Genomic DNA, 20,165 nt, shown 5'->3' with positions numbered 1-20,165 from the left:
AGGGGCGAAAGTTAATTTTGGGTCCGGGGTGTTAATGGGTGATGTGCACGGCGATGATGTCATGACCTTCAGACGCAGGAGATTGGGGCGCAAAGCTGTAGTGCCACCGTTAAACTCCCAATATGGTGGGAGTCGATGTCAGCGCCGCGCTTGGTCACAAATGCATTTATATCCCCCAGGCACTAACGGGAGGTGCAAATGCACCTAATTTCTAGCTCTTAGACTCTTGCTCATGTGAGGGGTAAACATTGACATGATCTGTTTGGCCGAATGTCTAGTTTCCATGTTGTAACTTCTTTGTATTTACATGTAAACCATCAGCTCATCTTAAAACTCTTTGGGGCCTAAATCCCTCAGTGTCCCAAACTGAATGCAATACACAAAGAGGCCCGAGGCCCAAAGCTAATTACTACTTAGTCCGCAGCAGAATAAATCAGGTGAGCTGCAGGCATCAATCAGGTACCCCCTCCCCCTGACGCAGCTTGCCTGTCAGGCCTTATGAATATCGGCCCATGCCGAAGCCAGAGGTAGGTCCGGGAGAGAAGGAGGCACTCGGGAGGGAATGGGTGGACCAGTAGAGGCCTAAAGTTGATTTTGTGCAGCTACTTCCAACTGCTAAAAATACTAATCATTTTTTTGTCCCTTTTTGGGTGGCCTCAAGCGGTTCCTTTAAGGATTGCTGGTTAGGCATCTCAAGACCCTAAAATGCCAGTTGGAACTTGCAATTTACCTGTCCAAGTCTGAAATATGCAAAGAAGCCTCATTTCAATTTGAAATGAGGCTCCTCTGTTCATTTCAAGAGGCCACCAGAATCCCTAAAAAGGTCGTTAATTAATTTAGCAGTGGCTCAAACTCACATGCAGATTGGGCATGGGCCTCCGCACTGCTAAATTAATTATTGTTATACTTGTTTTAAGCCTATAAAATAGGTTGAACAATGTAAGTTTGGACCCTTTATCTCACATTAGTGTACAACCAACAGTTGAAGAACATAGTATCTAAGTGATTTGTTCTTACATTTTTTAAGTCTCATGCTTCACCTGAAACATAGAAACATAGAAAATAGGTGCAGGAATAGGCCATTTGGCCCTTCGAGCCTGCACCACCATTCAATATCATGGCTGATCATTCCCTCAGTACCACTTTCCTGCTTTCTCTCCATACTCCTTGATCCTCTTAGCCATAAGGGCCATATCTAACTCCCCCTTGAATATATCCAGTGATCTGGCATCAACAACTCTCTGCGGCAGGGAATTCCACAGGTTAACAACTCTCTGAGTGAAGAAGTTTCTCCTCATCTCAGTCCTAAATAGCCTACCCCTTATCCTAAGACTATGTCCCCTGATTCTGGACTTCCCCAACATCGGGAACATTCATCCTGCATTTAACCTGTCCAGTCCCGTCAGAATCTTATACATTTCTATGAGATCCCCTTTCATCCTTCTAAACTCCAGTGAATAAAGGCCCAATTGATCCAGTCTCTCCTCATATGACAGTCCAGCCATCCCTGGAATCAGTCTGGTGAACCTTCGCTGCACTCCCTCAATAGCAAGAACGTCCTTCCTCAGATTAGAGACCAAAACTGTACACAATATTCCAGGTGGGGCCTCACCAAGACCCTGTACAACTGCAGTAAGAACTCCCTGCTCCTATACTCAAATCCCCTCGCTATGAAGGCCAACATACCATTTGCCTTCTTCACTGTCTGCTGTACCTGCATACCCACTTTCAGTGACTGATGAACCATGACACCCAGGTCTCGTTGCACCTCCCCTTTTCCTAATCTGCCGCCATCCAGATAATATTCTGCCTTCGTGTTTTTGCCCCAAAATGGATAACCTCACATTTATCCACATTCTACTGCATCTGCCATGCATTTGCCCACTCACCTAACCTGTCCAAGTCACCCTGCAGCCTCTTAACATCCTCCTCACAGCTCACACCGCCACCCAGTTTAGTATCATCTGCAAACTTGGAGATATTACACTCAATTCCTTCATCGAAATCATTAATGTATATAGTAAAGATCTGGGGTCCCAGCACTGAGCCCTGCGGCACTCCACTAGTCACTGCCTGCCATTCTGAAAAGGACCAGTTTTTCCCAACTCTCTGCTTCCTGCCTGCCAACCAGTTCTCTATCCACGTCAGTACATTACCCCCCAATACCATTCGCTTTGATTTTGCACACCAATCTCTTGTGCGGGACCTTGTCAAAAGCCTTCTGAAAGTCCAAATACACCACATTCACTGGTTCTCCCTTGTCCACTCTGCTAGTTACATCCTCAAAAAATTCCAGAAGATTCATCAAGCATGATTTCCCTTTCATAAATCCATGCTGGCTTGGTCCGATCCTGACACTGCTTTCGAAATGTGCTGCTATTTTATCCTTAATGATTGATTCCAACATTTTCCCCACGACTGATGTCAGGCTAACCGATCTATAATTACCCATTTTCTCTCTCCCTCCTTTTTTAAAAAGTGGTGTTACATTAGCTACCCTCCAGTACATAAGGACTGATCCAGAGTCGATAGACTATTGGAAAATGATCACCAATGCATCCACTATTTCTGGGGCCACTTCCCTAAGTACTCTGGGATGCAGACAATCAGGCCCCGACGATTTATCAGCCTTCAATCCCATCAATTTCCCCAACACAATTTCCCGCCTAATAAGGATATCCTTCAGTTCCTCCTTCTCACTAGACCCTTGATCCTCTAGTACCTCCGGAAGGTTATTTGTGTCTTCCTTCGTGAAGACAGAACCAAAGTATTTGTTCAATTGGTCTGTCATTTCTTTGTTCCTCATTATAATTTCACCTGAGTCCGGCTGCAAGGGACCTACATTTGTCTTCACTAATCTTTTTCTCTTCACATATCGATAGAAGCTTTTGCAGTTGGTTTATATGTTCCCGGCAAGCTTCCTCTCATATTCTATTTTTGCCCTTTTAATTAAACCCTTCGTCTTCCTCTGTTGAATTCTAAATTTCTCCCAGCCCTCAGGTTTGTTGCTTTTGTAGCCAAATTATATGCCTCTTCCTTTGCTTTAACACTATCCTTGTTTTCCCTTGTTAGCCATGGTTGAGCCACCTTCCCCATTTTATTTTTACTCGAGACAGGGATGTACAATTGTTGAAGTTCATCCATGTGATCTTTAAATGTTTGCCATTGCTTATCCACTGTCAACCCTTTAAGTATCCTTTGCCAGTCTATTCTAGCCAATTCACGCCTCATACCGTCGAAGTTAGCTTTCCTTAAGTTCAGGACCCTAGTTCCCGAATTAACTGTGTCACTCTCCATCTTAATAAAGAATTCTACCATATTATGGTCACTCTTCCCAAAGGGGCCTCGCACAACAAGATTGCTAATTAGTCCCTTCTCATTACACATCAACCAGTCTAGGATGGCCAGCTCTCTAGTTGGTTCCTCGACATATTGGTCTAGAAAACCATCCCGAATACACTCCAGGAAATCCTCCTCCACCGCATTGCTACCAGTTTGGTTAGCCCAATCAATATGTAGATTAAAGTCACCCATGATAACTGCTGTAACTTTATTGCACACATCCCTTATTTCTTGTTTGGTGCTGTCCCCAACCTCACTACTACTGTTTGATGGTCTGTACACAACTCCCACTAGCGTTTTGTGCCCTTTGGAATTCCGCAGCTCCACCCATACCAATTCCACATCATCCAAACTAATGTCCCTCCTTACTATTGCATTAATTTCCTCTTTAATCAGCAACGCCACCCCGCCTCCTTTTCTTTTCTGTCTATCCTTCCTAAATGCTGAATACCCTTGGATGTTGAGTTCCCAGCCTTGGTCACGCTGGAGCCATGTCTCCGTGATGCCAATTACATCATATCCGTTAACTGCTATCTGCGCAGTTAATTCGTCCACCTTATTCTGAATACTCCTCGCATTAAGGCACAGAGCCTTCGGGCTTGTCTTTTTAACACACTTTGCCCCTTTAGAATCTTGCTGTAATGTGGCCCTTTTTGTCTTTTGCCTTGGGTTTCTCTGCCCTCCACTTTTACTATTCTCCTTTCTATCTTTTGCTTCTGACTCCATTTTATTTCCCTCTGTCTCCCTGCATAGGTTCCCATCCCCCTGCCATATTAGTTTAACTCCTCCTGAACAGCACTAGCAAACACTGAGTGGTTCATATTGATCACCTGTAACTCTAGTGGCAACAGCTGATTTTCTACTGATGATTTTTCTTCTGACAAAATAACAAGCTGACATATGGGCTGAAACAATCTCAGCTTAAAAAAATTAAATTTGGCATGTGTGCAATGATCTAAGTGCTGTCAACTTTAGTCTGTGCTTCTTGAATTTTTCTCTGGAGTAAATTGCTTCATTGTTACAAATAAATGCAGCTTTGCCACTGTTATAGACCCTTGCTTCTTGTTACCTGCACTTGAGGAGAACGTGTACCATAAAGCAAATAAACAAGTACATCCATGCCGCCTTCTTCTGTAATTTTATGTTGACTGATGGGATTATGTTTGTGTGCAACACCTGCAAAAGAAAATCAGACATGTCTGTTATATTTGTATGTTTAAGTACATAATTTACAGGGACAATTGTATGAATTAATACCATTGTCATTTCTTCACCTGAATCTGAAGTAACTGAGAGTTATATCTTTGGCTGGAATTTTAATGCATCCGTGCATGCAGGATTGGAAGGCGGGCAAGGAGTAAAAGTGGAAATAAATCGGAGCGGGTCGGGAACCCGCCATCAACTCGCCTAATCACGCCTTTAACTCGTGTGCGTTTGACAGCACGGCAGAGACCCGAATGGCAAAAGCGGGCGAACTTATTTAGATCATTATCATCTTATTGTCTGACACTTACAAGTGTTTTTAACTAGACCTTTTGAATTTTACTGCGTGACCACGGGAATCACGCAGCTCAGGAACCACGTCTGTCAAGCTGAGGCGGAAGTTCAATGGCCATTGATCGAGGTCATTAATGTCGAGCATGGAACTCCAAATACATACTGCCACCTGATACCTGCTTACTTTCCTAAAGGAAATGCTGTTTCTGAGTGTATTTTCAGCACAGATTTAAGTGTCTAGAGTTTGCACATCTTTTCTGAAAATTTGGAAACTACTTTCAACTCATTGATATTACCTATCTCACCATTGACAGATTGGTTCTTTGATCTCTACTTGACCTGCCATCTATTATATCAGCATGGCTGCAGTTTATACTGTCTCACCTTGGTCCTCAGAATCAGACCAGAATAAGCCCCAACATCAGCAGCAGCAACAACACCACCAACCTTCTCCTCAATGACCTGATGCTCCACAGGACAGAGGGCATCAACACAGGGCTACACCAAGCCGGAGGAGATACCCCCAACACAGGGTATACAGGCAGAGGATTAGCTTCTTCAACATGAATGAGCAGCAGTGTCAAAGGAAGCTCAAACTATCCTCGTCTGGTCATTGCAGACATTTGCAGCTTGCTGGAGCAAGATTTGCAGCCCAGAGGAGCAGTTGGACATGCCATACCAGTGACTGTCAAAGTTACCAGTGCCCTCAACATCTTTGCCTCAGGCTTCTTCCCAGGATCTGCAGTAGACATTTGTGACATCTCGCAGTTGGCCACCCACAGATACATCACACAGGTCACCGATGCCCCGTTAGACAAGTCAGCCATTTATATCAACTTTGCCACTGATGAAGCCAGCGTTACTGAGCAGGTGTTCGGTTTTGCCCCTCTGGTTGGCTTCCCATGGGTGCAGGGCATCATCGACTGTACACATGTGGCCATCACGGCATCTCATCATCACCGAGGAGAGTTTGTGAACCGCAAGAGCACACAGCCTCACCATCATCATCAGAGGAGGAGCATCAGTTGGAAGATGATGGAGAGAAGCAGGAGGAACCTGAGGCCCGGATGATATCAGCACCCGAGCACATTGCTGCCTGGGAGGCCAGGGATGGCCTAATCATGGCCAGATGTACTTAACTTCCTGCATTACACCCATATGGCTGCCACATGCTGTGCCAGGTTCCCTCCGCCACCGCCCCCCCCAAATAAAACAACACCATAAAGCGTCCCTGCACTGCCATTTCTTTCACACTGATCCCCATTGCTGGAGGTAACGTTATGTTTCACCATTCACTCCAACTCATTAAGCCACTTCCAAAGTAGCAGACAAAATTGGCCAAGTAGTGAAAATAAATAGTTTCATATGTGACACAAGAGTACAGAACCTTAACAGAAACATTTCTTTAAACACCCATGTGCTTACCCTTGTGCATCTATGCCTGTGTCATCTTTCGCTTACGCGTGCTCCTATGAGGTGCAGACAGCCTGCTTACATCCCTGCTGCGAATGTGTAGACGTCCTCTGGGTTTTGGAGCCTGTGATGGCCCGCTAAAATCTGCTCCTCCTGCGACTGTGCAGACAAGTGCAGACTCAGCCATCTCAATCCCAGGAGGCATCTGGGGCTCTGACTGAGGGGGAGGCAACATGGGAGAAGTGTGAGCGCTTTGAGAGCGCTTAAGTCTGGTGATGGTGCACCCTCAGAGGCTCCTCTGAGGAATTCTCTTCATCTTTCAATGGGACAGTGGGATTGGGGAGGGGTGGGGGGTGGTGGTCTCTGAATGGACCTGTGGTAGAGTAAAGAGATTATTTAGAAATGTTATATGAAGAATGGATATCGATATGCTGTTATATATGTAAACCTGTCACGATCATCCCTCTCATGGGTCACCCACACTTCCCTGCTGGCAAGGATCTGCAGAGCACCTTGTTGCACAGCAGTGGGGCCATGAGGACCCCAGTCTACGTTGACTTCCCTCCTAAAGAAGAGGTCTTTGAAGCTCTGTCATCTATTGTCCATAGATAGTATGCGCTCATGTGAGTGGCTCATGAGCTGCTTCATGCAGGTGATCATCCTTTCCATGGAAGAGCCTTCAGTCGCCATTGTCTGCGACATGGCGCTGCTCAAGCTGAAGATGGACTCCTCTATTCTCTGGACATTTGCAGACATCACAGTTGCAAAACCTGTCAGAGCCTTCTACACTTCCTGCACCGCCAGGATCACTCTCTTTCTCGATGGCCCCCCGAGAGTGGCTGATGTGCATCGGCCACCACACATTAAAAAAATCCACGCACAGGCTTCTTCCACCCTTTAAGATGTGGTTCAGGACCGGAAATATCAGGTCCTTCATTGAAACACCAGTGAACTCATCCCTTTTTGGCGTGGAAGCAAGTCATCCTCGATTCGAGGGACTGCCTATGATGATGATGCTGCATCTGAAAAGAGCTTGGAGCATCCTGCACCCTCTGGCGAGGGGTTTCTACTGCTGTCCCTGTCTCCACCATCTCCTCTTGCTCACTTGAGACCTGTGAGGTGCGCATATCTGCGCTGGTGCTGGGTGCGCTTAAGTCTGGTGATGGTGCACCCTCAGAGGCTCCTCTGAGGAGTTCTCTTCATCTTTCAATGGGACAGTGGGATTGGGGAGGGGTGGGGGGTGGTGGTCTCTGAATGGACCTGTGGTAGAGTAAAGAGATTATTTAGAAATGTTATATGAAGAATGGATATCGATATGCTGTTATATATGTAAACTTGTATTTACTCTGTCATCACCACACCGCTATCTGTGGGAGCCTGCCATGAGCAAACTGGCCGCTGCGCCCCCCACACCACAACAGCGACTACACCCAAAAAAAACACTGGCTGCAAAGCGTCCTGAGACGTCCGGTGGCCATGAAAGGCGCCACACAAATCCAAGTCTTTCTTTCTTTTCATGTATATTTAATTTCTTCTTCACAATACCCTGGAGTCCCAAGCGATCCCATAATCCCTTGGGAGCACAGGTATTTAAGGAGGCTTCACAGGTTGGAGAGGCACTCTGGAGACCTGCAATAAAAGACTAAGGTCACACTTTACTTTGAGCTCACAGTGTTCAGTCTGACTCTTTCTCCATACATAACAACTCGTGACGAGATACAGACAGCAAACCCAAAGATGCAGAGAACAGTGGGCATCTTGGAGAAATTCTTGGAGGGAGACATTTGTGGAGTGACTCGATCAATACTTCATGGCCAACGAGCTAGATGAGGAAGAGAACGCTGCCAAATGAAGGGCGATCCTCCTCACTGTCTGTGGGCCACCAACGTATGACCTCATGAAGCATCTGCTCACTCCAGCGAAACCCACGGAGAAATCGTCCGATGATTTGTGCACAATGGTCCGAGAGCATTTGAACCCGAAAGAAAGCATTTTGATGGCGAGGTACCGGTTCTACACCTACAAAAGGTCTGAAGGCCAGGAAGTGGCGAGTTATGTCGTCGAGCTAAGATGCCTTGCAGGACATTGCGAATTTGAAGGACATTTGGAGCACATGCTCAGAGACTTTTTCGTACTTGGCATTGGCCACGAAACCATACTTCGCAAACTTTTGACTGTAGAGACCCCAACCTTGAGTAAGGCCACAGCAATAGCCCAGGCATTCATTGCCACCAGTGACAATATGAAGCAAATCTCTCAGCACACAAGTGCTGCTACAAGTATTGTGAACAAAGTGATGTTGTTTTTGAATCGCAACGTACAGGGCAGGTCACACATGCCTGCAGCTGCACGTTCGCAGATGTCTCACAGTCCACCATCAAGGGTGATGAATGCAAGGCCATTAACACCTTGTTGGCGCTGCGGGGGTGATCACCATTTCCATTCATGCCGGTTCAAAGGGTATGTTTGCAAGGGCTGTGGAACAATGGGACACCTCCAACGTATGTACAGGCGAGCTGTTAATTCTGTTAAACCTGCAAACCATCATGTTGCAGAGGAGGACAGATCTACAGAGGATCACGATGAACCAGAGCCTCAGACCAAGGAGGCAGAGGTACATGGGGTGCACACATTCATCACGAATTGTCCCCCGATAATGCTGAATGTTGAACTAAATGTGTCAATGGAACTGGGCATGGGCGCGAGCTAGTCCATCATGGACAAAAAGACTCAAGGCCAGTCTTAACTCCAATTTGCGCAAAACTAAGAACTTACACAAAAGAACTGATTCCCGTAATTGGCAGTGCTACCGTTAAGGTCTCCTATGATGGAGCGGTGCACAAGCTACCACTCTGGTTGGTATCGGGTGATGGTCCCACGCTGCTCAGCAGGAGCTGGCTGGGAAAGATACGCTGGAACTGGGATGACGTCCGAGCGCTATCGCCCGCTGACGACACTTCGTGTGCCCAGGTCTTAAACAAGTTCCCTTCGCTGTTTGAACCAGGCATTGGGAAATTCCAAGGAGCAAAAGTGAAGATCCACCTAATTCCGGGGGCGCAACCCATCCATCACAAGGCGAGAGCAATACCGTACATGATGAGAGAAAGGGTAGAGATCGAGCTAGACCGGCTGCAACGAGAGGGCATCATTTCACCGATCGAGTTCAACAAGTGGGCCAACCCAATCGTTCCTGTCTTCAAGGGAGATGGCACCGTCAGAATCTGTGGCGATTACAAAGTAACTATCAATCGTTTCTCCCTGTAGGACCAATACCCACTACCACCGGCCGACGACCTCTTTGCAACGCTGGCGGGAGGAAAGACGTTCACGAAGCTGGATCTGACTTCAGCCTACATGATGCAGGAACTGGAGGAATCATCAAAGGGCCTCACCTGCATCAACATGCACAAAGGTCTTTTTATTTATAACAGATGCCCGTTTGGAATTCGATCAGCGGCAGCGATATTCCAGAGAAACAAGGAAAGCTTACTGAAGTTGGTCCCGCACACTGTGGTCTTCCAGGACACAGGTCGGAACATAGCCGAGCATCTGCAGAACCTGGAGGAGGTTCTTAGTCGACTCAACCACATGGGGCTCAGGTTAAAACACTCGAAGTGCATTTTCCTGGCGCCTGAAGTGGAGTTCTTGGGAAGGAGGATTGCAGTGGACGGCATCAGGCCCACCAATGCGAAGACGGAGGCAATCGAGAATGCACCGAGGCCACAGAATGTGATGGAGCTGCGGTCGTTTCTGGGACTCCTGAACTACTTTGGTAACTTCTTACCGGGTCTCAGCACACTGTTAGAACCACTGCATGTCTTACTACGAAAAGGGGACGAATGGGTTTGGGGCAAAAGCCAAGAAAATGCCTTTGCGAATGCGAGAAAATTGTTATGCTCGAACAAATTGCATTTGTTGTATGAGCCATGTAAGCGTTTGGTACTAGCATGTGATGCGTTGTCATATGGCGCGGGTGTGTATTGCAACAAGCTAATGATTTCGGGAAACTCCAACCGGTTGTTTATGCATCCAGGAGTCTGTCTAAGCCTGAGAGAGCCTACAGCATGATTGAGAAAGAAGCGTTAGCGTGTGTCTATGGGGGAAAGAAAATGCACCTATACCTGTTTGGGCTAAAATTTGAATTGGAAACTGACCATAAGCCACTCATATCCCTGTTTTCCGAGATGGGCGCTCACGTTGTCTGCGTACAACTACGCCATCCGCCACAGGTCAGGCACAGAAAACTGCGCCGATGCTCTCAGTAGACTGCCATTGCCCACCACGGGGGTGGAAATGGCATAGCCCGCAGATTTAGCCATGTTTATGGAAGCATTTGAGAGTGAGCAATCACCTGTCATTACCCGGCAGATCAAAACCTGGATGAACCAGGACCCCTTATTATCCCTAGTCAAAAGCTGTTTGCTTCACGGGAGCTGGTCCAGTGTCCCAGTGGAAATGAAGGAAGAGATAAAGCCGTTCCAGCGGCGCAAAGATGAAATGTCTATACAGGCAGACTGCCTTCTGTGGGGCAATCGTGTAGTGGTTCCCAAGAACGGCAGAGTCACCTTCATCAATGACCTCCACAGTACTCACCCAGGCATCATAATGATGAAAGCGATCGCCAGATTCAACGTGTGGTGGCCCGGTATCGACGCGGACTTAGAGTCCTGCGTTCATAGATGTAATACATGCTCGCAGTTAAGCAATGTACCCAGGGAGGCGCCGCTAAGTTGATGGTCTTGGCCCTCCAAACCATGGTCTAGGGTACACGTTGACTATGCAGGCCCGTTCTTGGGTAAAATGTTTCTTGTGGTTGTAGATGCGTACTCCAAGTGGGTTGAATGTGAGATAATGTCGGCTAACACGTCCGCTGCCACTACTGAAAGCCTGCGGGCCATGTTTGCCACACATGGCCTACCCGATGTCCTGGTGAGCGACAACGGGCCATGTTTTACCAGTGCTGAGTTCAAAGAATTCATGACCCGCAATGGAATCAAACATGTCACATCTGCCCCGTTTAAACCAGTGTCCAATGGTCAGGCAGAGAGAGCAGTGCAAACCATCAAGCAAGGCTTGAAGAGGGTAACTGAAGGCTCACTGCAGACTCGCCCATCCTGAGTCCTCCTTAGCTACCGCACGAGACCCCACTCGCTCACTGGGATCCCATCTGCTGAATTGTTCATGAAAAGAGCACTTAAGACAAGGCTCTCGTTAGTTCACCCTGATCTACATGAACAGGTAGAGAGCAGGCAGCTTCAACAAAGTACATACCATGATAGCGCAACCGTGTCACGCGAGATTAAAATCAATGATCCTGTATTTGTATTGAATTATGGACAAGGTCCCAGGTGGCTTCCCAGCACTATCGTGACCAAAAAGAGGAGCACGGTGTTTCGGGTCAACTTTCAAATGGACTCATTCACCGGAAACACTTGGACCAAATCAAACTCAGATTCACGGACTATCCTGAGCAACCCGTCTTGGATCCTACCTTTTTTGATCCCCCAACATACACACCAGTGGCAACCGGCACCACGGTTGACCACGAAGCAGAACCCATCATCCACAGCAGCCCAGCAGGACCCAACATACCAGGCAGCCCAGCAAGGCCAGCTATACAGTAGCCCAGCGAGGGCCCAACAAATGATTCAACAATATCAGCTTTCACACCGAGACGATCAACCAGGGCAAGAAGGGCCCCAGATCGACTCACATTGTAAAGAGTTACACTGACTTTGGGGGGGAGTGTTGTTATATATGTAAACTTGTATTTACTCTGTACAGCCACCAGAGGGCTCATCCCCTGGAGTCCCAAGGAATCCCATAATCCTTGGGAGCACAGGTATTTAAGGAGGCCTCACAGGTTGGAGAGGCACTCTGGAGACCTGCAATAAAAGATTAAGGTTATACTTTACTTTGAGCTCACAGTGTTCAGTCTGACTCTTTCTCCATACATAACAGATACCATTATGTACATGATGAACATTCATTGGCTGCTGACATCAGTCACCATATGAGTGATTTCTGTATGACATGTGGCTGTATGAGTTGTAATTCTGTCACTGGGTTGCTGAGAGATCCCCCTCTCTTCGTCTCCCACCGCCAGCAGCTTTGCAACTCCTGAGACCTCCAGGGTGACTTCCTCTGCTGGAGTCAATGTGGCAAATGATGGAGGGCCTTCTCTGGTTCTCTCCCTCTCCCTCTTACTGTGTGCTCTCTTCTCGTGCAAGGAGGAAAAGAAGATTTGTTTGAGTGAGATTGATGGCATGAATGTAAGGAATGTGTGGGTTACATCCTTAGAGGTTGACTATGAGGGAGTGTGGTGCAAATGCCAAAGTTCCACTGCAAAGTGGCCTCTTTGCGTGTTGTCAGTTGGTATGATTGCATTAGGATGAGGCTGAGTGTGAGGGGTGGTTAGAGTGATCGGGATATGATTATCTAAATAGAGAGAGAGGGATGGGTGGACGTGCAAGGTATGGTGGTTTGAATAATGATGTGCAGGAGTAGGCATGGGAACATAAGAACATAAGAATTAAGAGCAGGAGTAGGCCATTCAGTCCCTCGAGCCTGCTCCACCATTCAATAAGATCATGGCTTATCTTCCACCTCAACTACACTTTCCTACACTGTCCCTATATCCCTTGATTCCCTTAATAACCAAAAAACTATCACTCTCTGTCTTGAATATATTCAAAGACTGAGCCTCCACAGCCCTCTCGGGTAGAGAATTCCAAAGATTCACCACCCTCTGTGAAGAAATTTCTCCTCATCTCAGTCCTAAATGGCCGACCCCTTATTCTGAGACCGTGACCCCTGGTTCTAGATTCCCCAGCCAGAGGAATCAATCATCCTCACTGCATCTACCCTGTCAAGCCCTGCAAGAATTTTGTATGTTTCAATGAGATCACTTCTCATTCATCTGAACTATAGAGAATATAGGTCTAGTCTACTCAATCTCCTCATGGGACAATCCCCCTATCCCAGGCATCAGTCTGGTGAACCTTCCTCTATGGAAAGTATATCCTTCCTTAGGTAAGAAGACCAAAACTGTACACAATACTCCAGGTGTGGTCTCACCAGGGCCTTATATAATTGCAGTAAGATGTCTTTACTCTCGTATTCAAATCCTCTTGTAATAAAGGCCAACATACCATTTGCTTTCTTAATTGCTTGCTTTACCTGCATGTTAACTTTCAGTGATTTGTGTACAAGGACACCCAGGTGCCTCTGAACACTAACATTTCCCAATCTCTCACCAATTAAAAAATACTCTGCTTTTCTATTTTCCGTGGATAACTTCACGTTTCGCTGCATTATATTCCATTTGCCATGTTCTTGTCCACTCACTTAGCCTGTTTATATCCCCTTGAAGCATCTTTGCATATTCCTCACAACTTACATTCCAACCTAGCTTTGCATCATCAGCAAACTTGGATATATTATATTTGGTCCCTTCATCCAATCATTGATATAGGTTGTGAAGAGCTGGGGCCCAAACACCGATCCTTGCGGCACTCCATTAGTTACAGTCTGCCAACCTGAAAATGACCCGTTTATTCCTACCCTCTGTTTTCTGTCCGTTAACCAATCATCAATCCATGCTAGTATATTACCCCTAATTCCATGACACCTAATTTTGTTTAATAACCTTTTGTGTAGCATTTTATCGAATGTCTTCTGGAAATTCAAATACATCACATCCACTGGTTCCCCCATTCTATTCGTTACAACCTCAAAAAGCTCTAACTGATTTGTCAAACATGATTTCCCTTTCATAAATCTGTGTCGACTCTGCCCAATCCTATTATTATTTTCTAACATCCTTAATAATAGATTCTAGCATTTTCCCTACTACAGATGTCTCTCCCTCCTTTCTTAAATAGCGGGTTTACATTAGCTACCTTCCAATCTGCGGGAACTGTTCTAGAATCTATGGAATTTTCAGAAGATGACAGCCAATGCATCTGCTATCTCTATAGCCACCTCTTTCAAAACCCTAGGATGTAGGCCATCAGGTCCAGGGGATTTATCAGCTTTCAGTCCCATTAATTTCTCCAGTACTATTTTTTTACTAATACTAATTTCTTTCAGTTCCTCATTCTCGCTAGATCCTTGGTTCTCCACTATTTCTGGGAGGTTTTATGTGTCTTCTTCCGTGAAGACAGACACAAATTATTTGTTTAATTTCTCTGACAGTTCCTTATTCCCCATTATAATTTTTCCTGTCTCAGCCTGTAAGGGACCTACATTCGCTAATCTTCTCCTTTTCACATACCTACAGAAGCTTTTACTGTCTGTTTTTATGTCTCTCGCTAGTTTACTCTCACATTCTATTTTCCCTTTCTTTATCAATTTCTTGGTCCTCCTTAGCTTAAATCTAAAACCTTCCCAATCCTCAGGCTTATTGCTCTTTTTGGCAACATTATAAGCCTCTTCCTTTGATCTAATACTATCTTTAACTTCTCTTGTTAGCCACGGTTGGACCACTTTTCCTGTGGATTTTTTGTGCCTTAAAGGAATGTATGTTTGTTGTAAATTATGTATTAATTCTTTAAATGCTAGCCATTGTTTGTCTACCATCATACCTTTTAATGTAGTTTCCCAATCTACCTTAGCCAACTCGCCCCTCATACCTACGTAGTTTGTTTTGTTTAGATCTAAGACCCTAGTTTCGGATTTAACTATATCACTTTCAAACTCAATATAAAATGTATTCATATTGTGGTCACCTTCCCTAAAGGCCCCCTTAGGACAAGGTTATTAATTAACCCTTTCTCATTGCACAATACTAGATCTAAAATAGCCTGTTCCCTAGTTGGTTCCTCAACATACAGAACTAGAAAACCATCTTGTATACATTCCATGAATTCGTCCTCCACACTATTACTGCAAATTTGGTTTGCCCAGTCTATATGTAGATTAAAGTCCACCATGATTACTGTATTACCCTTGTTACACGCACCTCTAATTACCTGATGTATACTATGCCCTATATTACCACTACTATTTGGGGGCCTATAAACAACTTGCACCAAAGTTTTCTGCCCCTTGCTGTTCCTTAGCTCCACCCAAACTGATTTGACTTCTGGATTTTCCGAGCTAAGATCCTTTCTCTCTACTGTCTTTATCCCATCCTTTATCATCAGGGCCTCCCCTCCTCCTTTTCCATTTTGCCTATCTCTTCTAAAAGTTAAGTATCCTGGAATATTTAGTTCCCAACATTGATCACTTTGCAACCACGTCTCCATGGCTATTAGATCATACCTATTAATTTCTATCTGCACTATTAATTCAGCTATTTTGTTGCAAATGCTTTGCGCATTCAGATATAGTGCCTTTAGCTTTGAATTTTTTCTATTTAGCCCTGATGTCACCCTAGTCAGTACTGCCCTGTGACCTTTGTTACTCTCTCTGTCCCTTCCTGACCCACTCTGCTTATTTTTACCCAAAACTCTGCTCTGGAACCTTGACATTTCTCTTGCTGTTTTTAAATTTACTCTTTCCTGAATCCTCCCACCCCCTCCTTCATTAGTTTAAAACCAGAGTGATGGGGATGTGATGAGAGGCACAGCAGGATGAAGTTGAACATGGCTTTGCACTCACCTTTCCTGATCTAATGAAATCACTGAAGTGCTTCTGGCACTGCTCTCATGTCCTCCTCTTCTATCTCCAGCCAGGCTCTTGTGCCTGTCAGAAGGGAAGAGGACCACAAGCATATGCAGGGAGTCATTTGAGAACCTGGGTGCAGCCCTTTGCCGCTGTGAAGTCATGTGCGCAAGACTGAGCAATAAGCAAGTGCTGAAATGTACAGCCTGCACGCTCCTAGATAAACCTTCAAGTGCAATGTGATCAAGGCTCGTTTAAATATCATGGCTGGAAATGTGTCAATGATGTCATCAGACCCGCGCCATTTAATAGGGCCAGGAACATAGGAACAGGAGTAGGCCATTCAGCCCCCTGAACCTTTGTGTTTAAAAGTGTTCCTAATTTCATTCCTGAAAGGTTTGGCTCTAACTTTTAGATTATGCCCCCAGTCCTAGAATAACCAACCAGCGGAAATAGTTTCTCTCTATCTACCCTATCTGTTCCCCTTAATATCCTGAAAACTTTGATCAGATCACCCCTTAACCTTCTAAATTCTAGGGAATACAACCCTAATTTGTGTAATCTTTCCTCGTAACTTAACCCTTGAAGTTTGGATATTATTCTGATAAACCTACGCTGCACCCCCTCCAAGGCCAATATATCCGACCTAAGGTGCGGTGTCCAGAACCGCTCACAGAACTCCAGGTGTGGTCTAACCAGAGTTTTGTATAGCTGCAGCATAACTGCTACTACTCCTTGTACTCTAGTCCACTAGATATAAAGGCCATCATTCCATTTTGATTATTTTCTGTACCTGTTCATGACATTTTAATGATCAATGTACCTAAACTCCCAAATCTCTTTGGACATCCACTGTTTTTAGCTTTTTACCATTTAGAAAGTACCTTGTTCTATCCTTTTTAGGTCCAAAGTGGATGACCTCACATTTACTTACATTGAAATTAATTTGCCACAATTTTGCCCATTCACTTAATCTATCAATATCCCTTTGTAATTTTATGTTTTCATCTACACTGCCTACAATGCCACTTATCTTTGTGTCATTGGCAAATTTGGATATATAACTTTCTATGTCATCATCTAAGCCATTAATAAATATTATGAATAGTTGAGGCCCCACCAAAGATCCCTGTGGGACACCACTAGTCACATCCTGCCAATTTGAGTACCTACCCATTATCCCTACTCTCTGTCTCAATAATTTTCCCTCAATTCCATGGGCTTCTACCTTAGGTAACAGGCTCTTATGTGGGACTTTATCAAACGTCTTCTGGAAGTCCATATAAATAACATCCATAGACAATCCCTGTCCACTACTTTAGTCACCTCTTCAAAAAATTCAATCAGATTTGTCAAACATGACCTACCTTTCACAAGTCCATGCTGGCTCTCACTGATCAACTGAAAATTTTCAAGGTGTTCAGTCACTATATATTCTTTTTCCTAATGTAACTGTAAAAATTATTTGTATTGATTTTGATATCCCTTGCAAGTTTATTTTCATACTCCCTTTTTGTAGCTCTTACTATCTGTTTTGTGACCCTTTGCTGTTCTTTGTATCTTTCCCACTTGCCAGAATCTGTGCTATTTTTTGCATTGTTGCATGTCCTTTCCTTTAGTTTTATGCTCTTGTCCCTTGAGCTCTTGTCCCTCAGGGGTATAAATTGATTCTTGTATCACATTCTATTTTAAACATCTCCAACTAATCTCTGTCATTTTACCCATTAATAGATTTGCCCAGTTTACTTTGGACAGTCTCTGCCTCATCCTGTTGAAGTTTGCCTTACCTAAATCTAGAATCTTAGTAGCTGTTTCGCGTTTCTCCTTTTCAAATGCTACATTGAACTCAATCATGTTATGATCGCTATTAGATAAATGTTCACGCACAGTTAGGCTGTTAACGAAATCTGGCCCATTACTCATTACTAAATCTAATACGGCCTGTAGGACATATTAGAAACACAGAAACATAAAAATTTACAGAAGGAGGCCATTTCGGCCCATCGTGTCCACGCCGACTGACAAAGAGCCTCACGGCCCTCGGTCAGCAGCCCTGAAGGTTATATATAAACCTATGAACAATGAACAATAGTGGAAAGGTAAAGAGCACCCAGCCCAGCCAGTCCGCCCCACACAACTACGACACCCCTTACACTAAAACATACTACATTCCACCCCAACCGGAGCTATATTGTTGTAGAAAACTATCCCGGACACACTCAAGAAATTCACTAACTATCTGACAGGTGCTAGTCTGCTTTTCCCAATCTATATGAAAATTGAAATCCCCCATTAAAACCACTCTGCCTTTACTACATGCTTGTCTAATCTCTGCATTTATACAATCTAGCACTTCAGAGCTGCAGGCCTGCCTTATTAGGTGCCATTAAGGGAAAGTCACTCTGAACAGCGCAATGAATAGAATGGGGTCCCGACCCACCATGCCGACTACCCGCACCCGACCTGCCCTTTGGTTCTGATGCCAAAGGAAAGCATGATGAGTAGAAGGAACAGATACATCTTCAAGGAAGCTCTGTGCTACACGAGGTAGAATGGCAATGGGATTGTTTGTGTTGGATTTTAGGGAACATGGTGAGATCCGGATTTTAGTGCAGGATTATGGAGGTAGCAGAAGAGGTCCTTTCGAGAAATGTAAAAATTGTCTGACTTCTATAACATCAGAAATTTCTAGGTCTTATTCACTCAGGCATGATTTTCCTCAGTTTTACTACCTAACTGTAGGTGGTATCAGAATGAGTGGAAGAGGAAATTGGACGAAGATTTGCCCTGCTAGAAATGGACCAGGTTTGCGTCGTAATGCATTTTTGGTGGGTGCTTCGTTGAATATGTATTTGGGACATGCCATGCCTGCATGACAGTTTCCACAATTCTGGTGTGGAGGGCATTTGATGTTAAGAACATCCATTTTAAATGTGCATCCTGGGTTACTAGCCATGTTCCCTCTAAGTTCTGCGGCCGTGCAATGGGAAAGGCTGCTCACTGGCTTCTCCTTTGTAAATGCTGTGCTGTGTGGAAGTTTAAGTGGACCATGCACTAAAAGAAACAGGCCACACAGAACAAAGCACAGCTTACAGGGAAAATTGGTTACTAGATAGTGGTAAACATCCTGGAAGTCATTGAAGGGACACAACAATATAAATTTAAGTGTATTTTTGCCATTTTTAAACTATTTTTCTTTATTTGTCTTTTTCCACTTGGCACATAGGTTTTTAAAGATCTTTTGTGTTAATTGAAAGTAACTTTTTTTCCCCCCTAGCACCACTGCTGACAGCAATGGAAATCTCCCATCTGAGATATCTGGTAGAAGTGGAAGATCCACAAAGGTATGCCAAGAAGGTCAGGCTGCATGAGAGATCCTCTGTGTCCACCTGCTGATATTTGGACACTCACAGCTGCAGAAGTGAACATGCTTAACTTTGGCAGGTGATTAGTCTTCCATAAAGAAGCTAGGACAACAGACAAGATGACAGCAATAATATATGTGAATGCCTGGCTAAACATAATGTTAGATCCTTTCTCACAAGCACCCCGATGACAGTATACCCTGCTTTTAGTTCACTGCATGAAAGAAGATATTTCCAGGGTGATCAAGAGATAGTGTAGCTACCAACCATTTCTGCAGGCCTTGAGACATCAACCTAACAATGACATGGAGAACTATCTTCTCAGGGTTTATATCAGCAGAGAGTTAGATACAAAACTGTACTCACTGCTGCAAATACACCTGCAGCTATCAAATAGAATAAGGCTGGTATATTCAGTGACAGTAATGGCCAGCTGTGGCCTAAAACTTAACTCTACATCCAGGCAGGTATACTGCAATTCTAACACATGGAATGGTAATGTGGAGTGTCTCAGAGGACAACCTTCCTTGCAAATATCTCATGCAGCATCATCGTAACTTCAGTAGCCATCAAACGGTTATCAGATACCCGCAGACTCATGCCTTCATCTTGGGTTTCCTTTCTCTCTATTTTGCCTCTGTCTTCTTAGTTCCCTGCTTTTTCAGCTTTGCAAAGCTTGCTAATGGGTTGAGAAGTCTTTTTAAAACTCTCCAAAAGGTCTCAGAATGTTTGTCACCTTTTGCAACACTCCTCTTTAATTGTCTCCATTTCCTTAATTTATATTTTCACACAATTTTCTTCTCCACCAGTAATCTGCTGTTTAGACTGATTCAAACTACCACCTGAAGTTATATGATGAATACAGGATGTAAGTGGCTCACTTTCAATTCAGTTCGTCTAACCCTTGTCTCTCCCCTCGCCATAGTCATTCTGGCAGTCAAA

At 44.7% G+C, this 20,165-nt stretch overlaps 1 protein-coding gene across 1 annotated transcript in view; it reads right to left on the bottom strand.

The window, feature by feature from the left end:
* Positions 1–20,165, bottom strand: part of ankar (ankyrin and armadillo repeat containing) — a 408,780-nt gene that overhangs the window by 110,117 nt on the left and 278,498 nt on the right. Inside the window, exon 19 of the mRNA XM_070873696.1 lies at positions 4,412–4,518. Within this exon, the coding sequence (XP_070729797.1) occupies positions 4,412–4,518 (107 nt within the window). The remainder of the gene's footprint in view (positions 1–4,411; positions 4,519–20,165) is intronic.

Source organism: Pristiophorus japonicus, chromosome 3 (assembly GCF_044704955.1).
Source record: "Pristiophorus japonicus isolate sPriJap1 chromosome 3, sPriJap1.hap1, whole genome shotgun sequence".
Lineage (NCBI taxonomy): Eukaryota > Metazoa > Chordata > Chondrichthyes > Pristiophoridae > Pristiophorus > Pristiophorus japonicus.
This window is presented reverse-complemented; position numbering and strand designations above follow the sequence as displayed.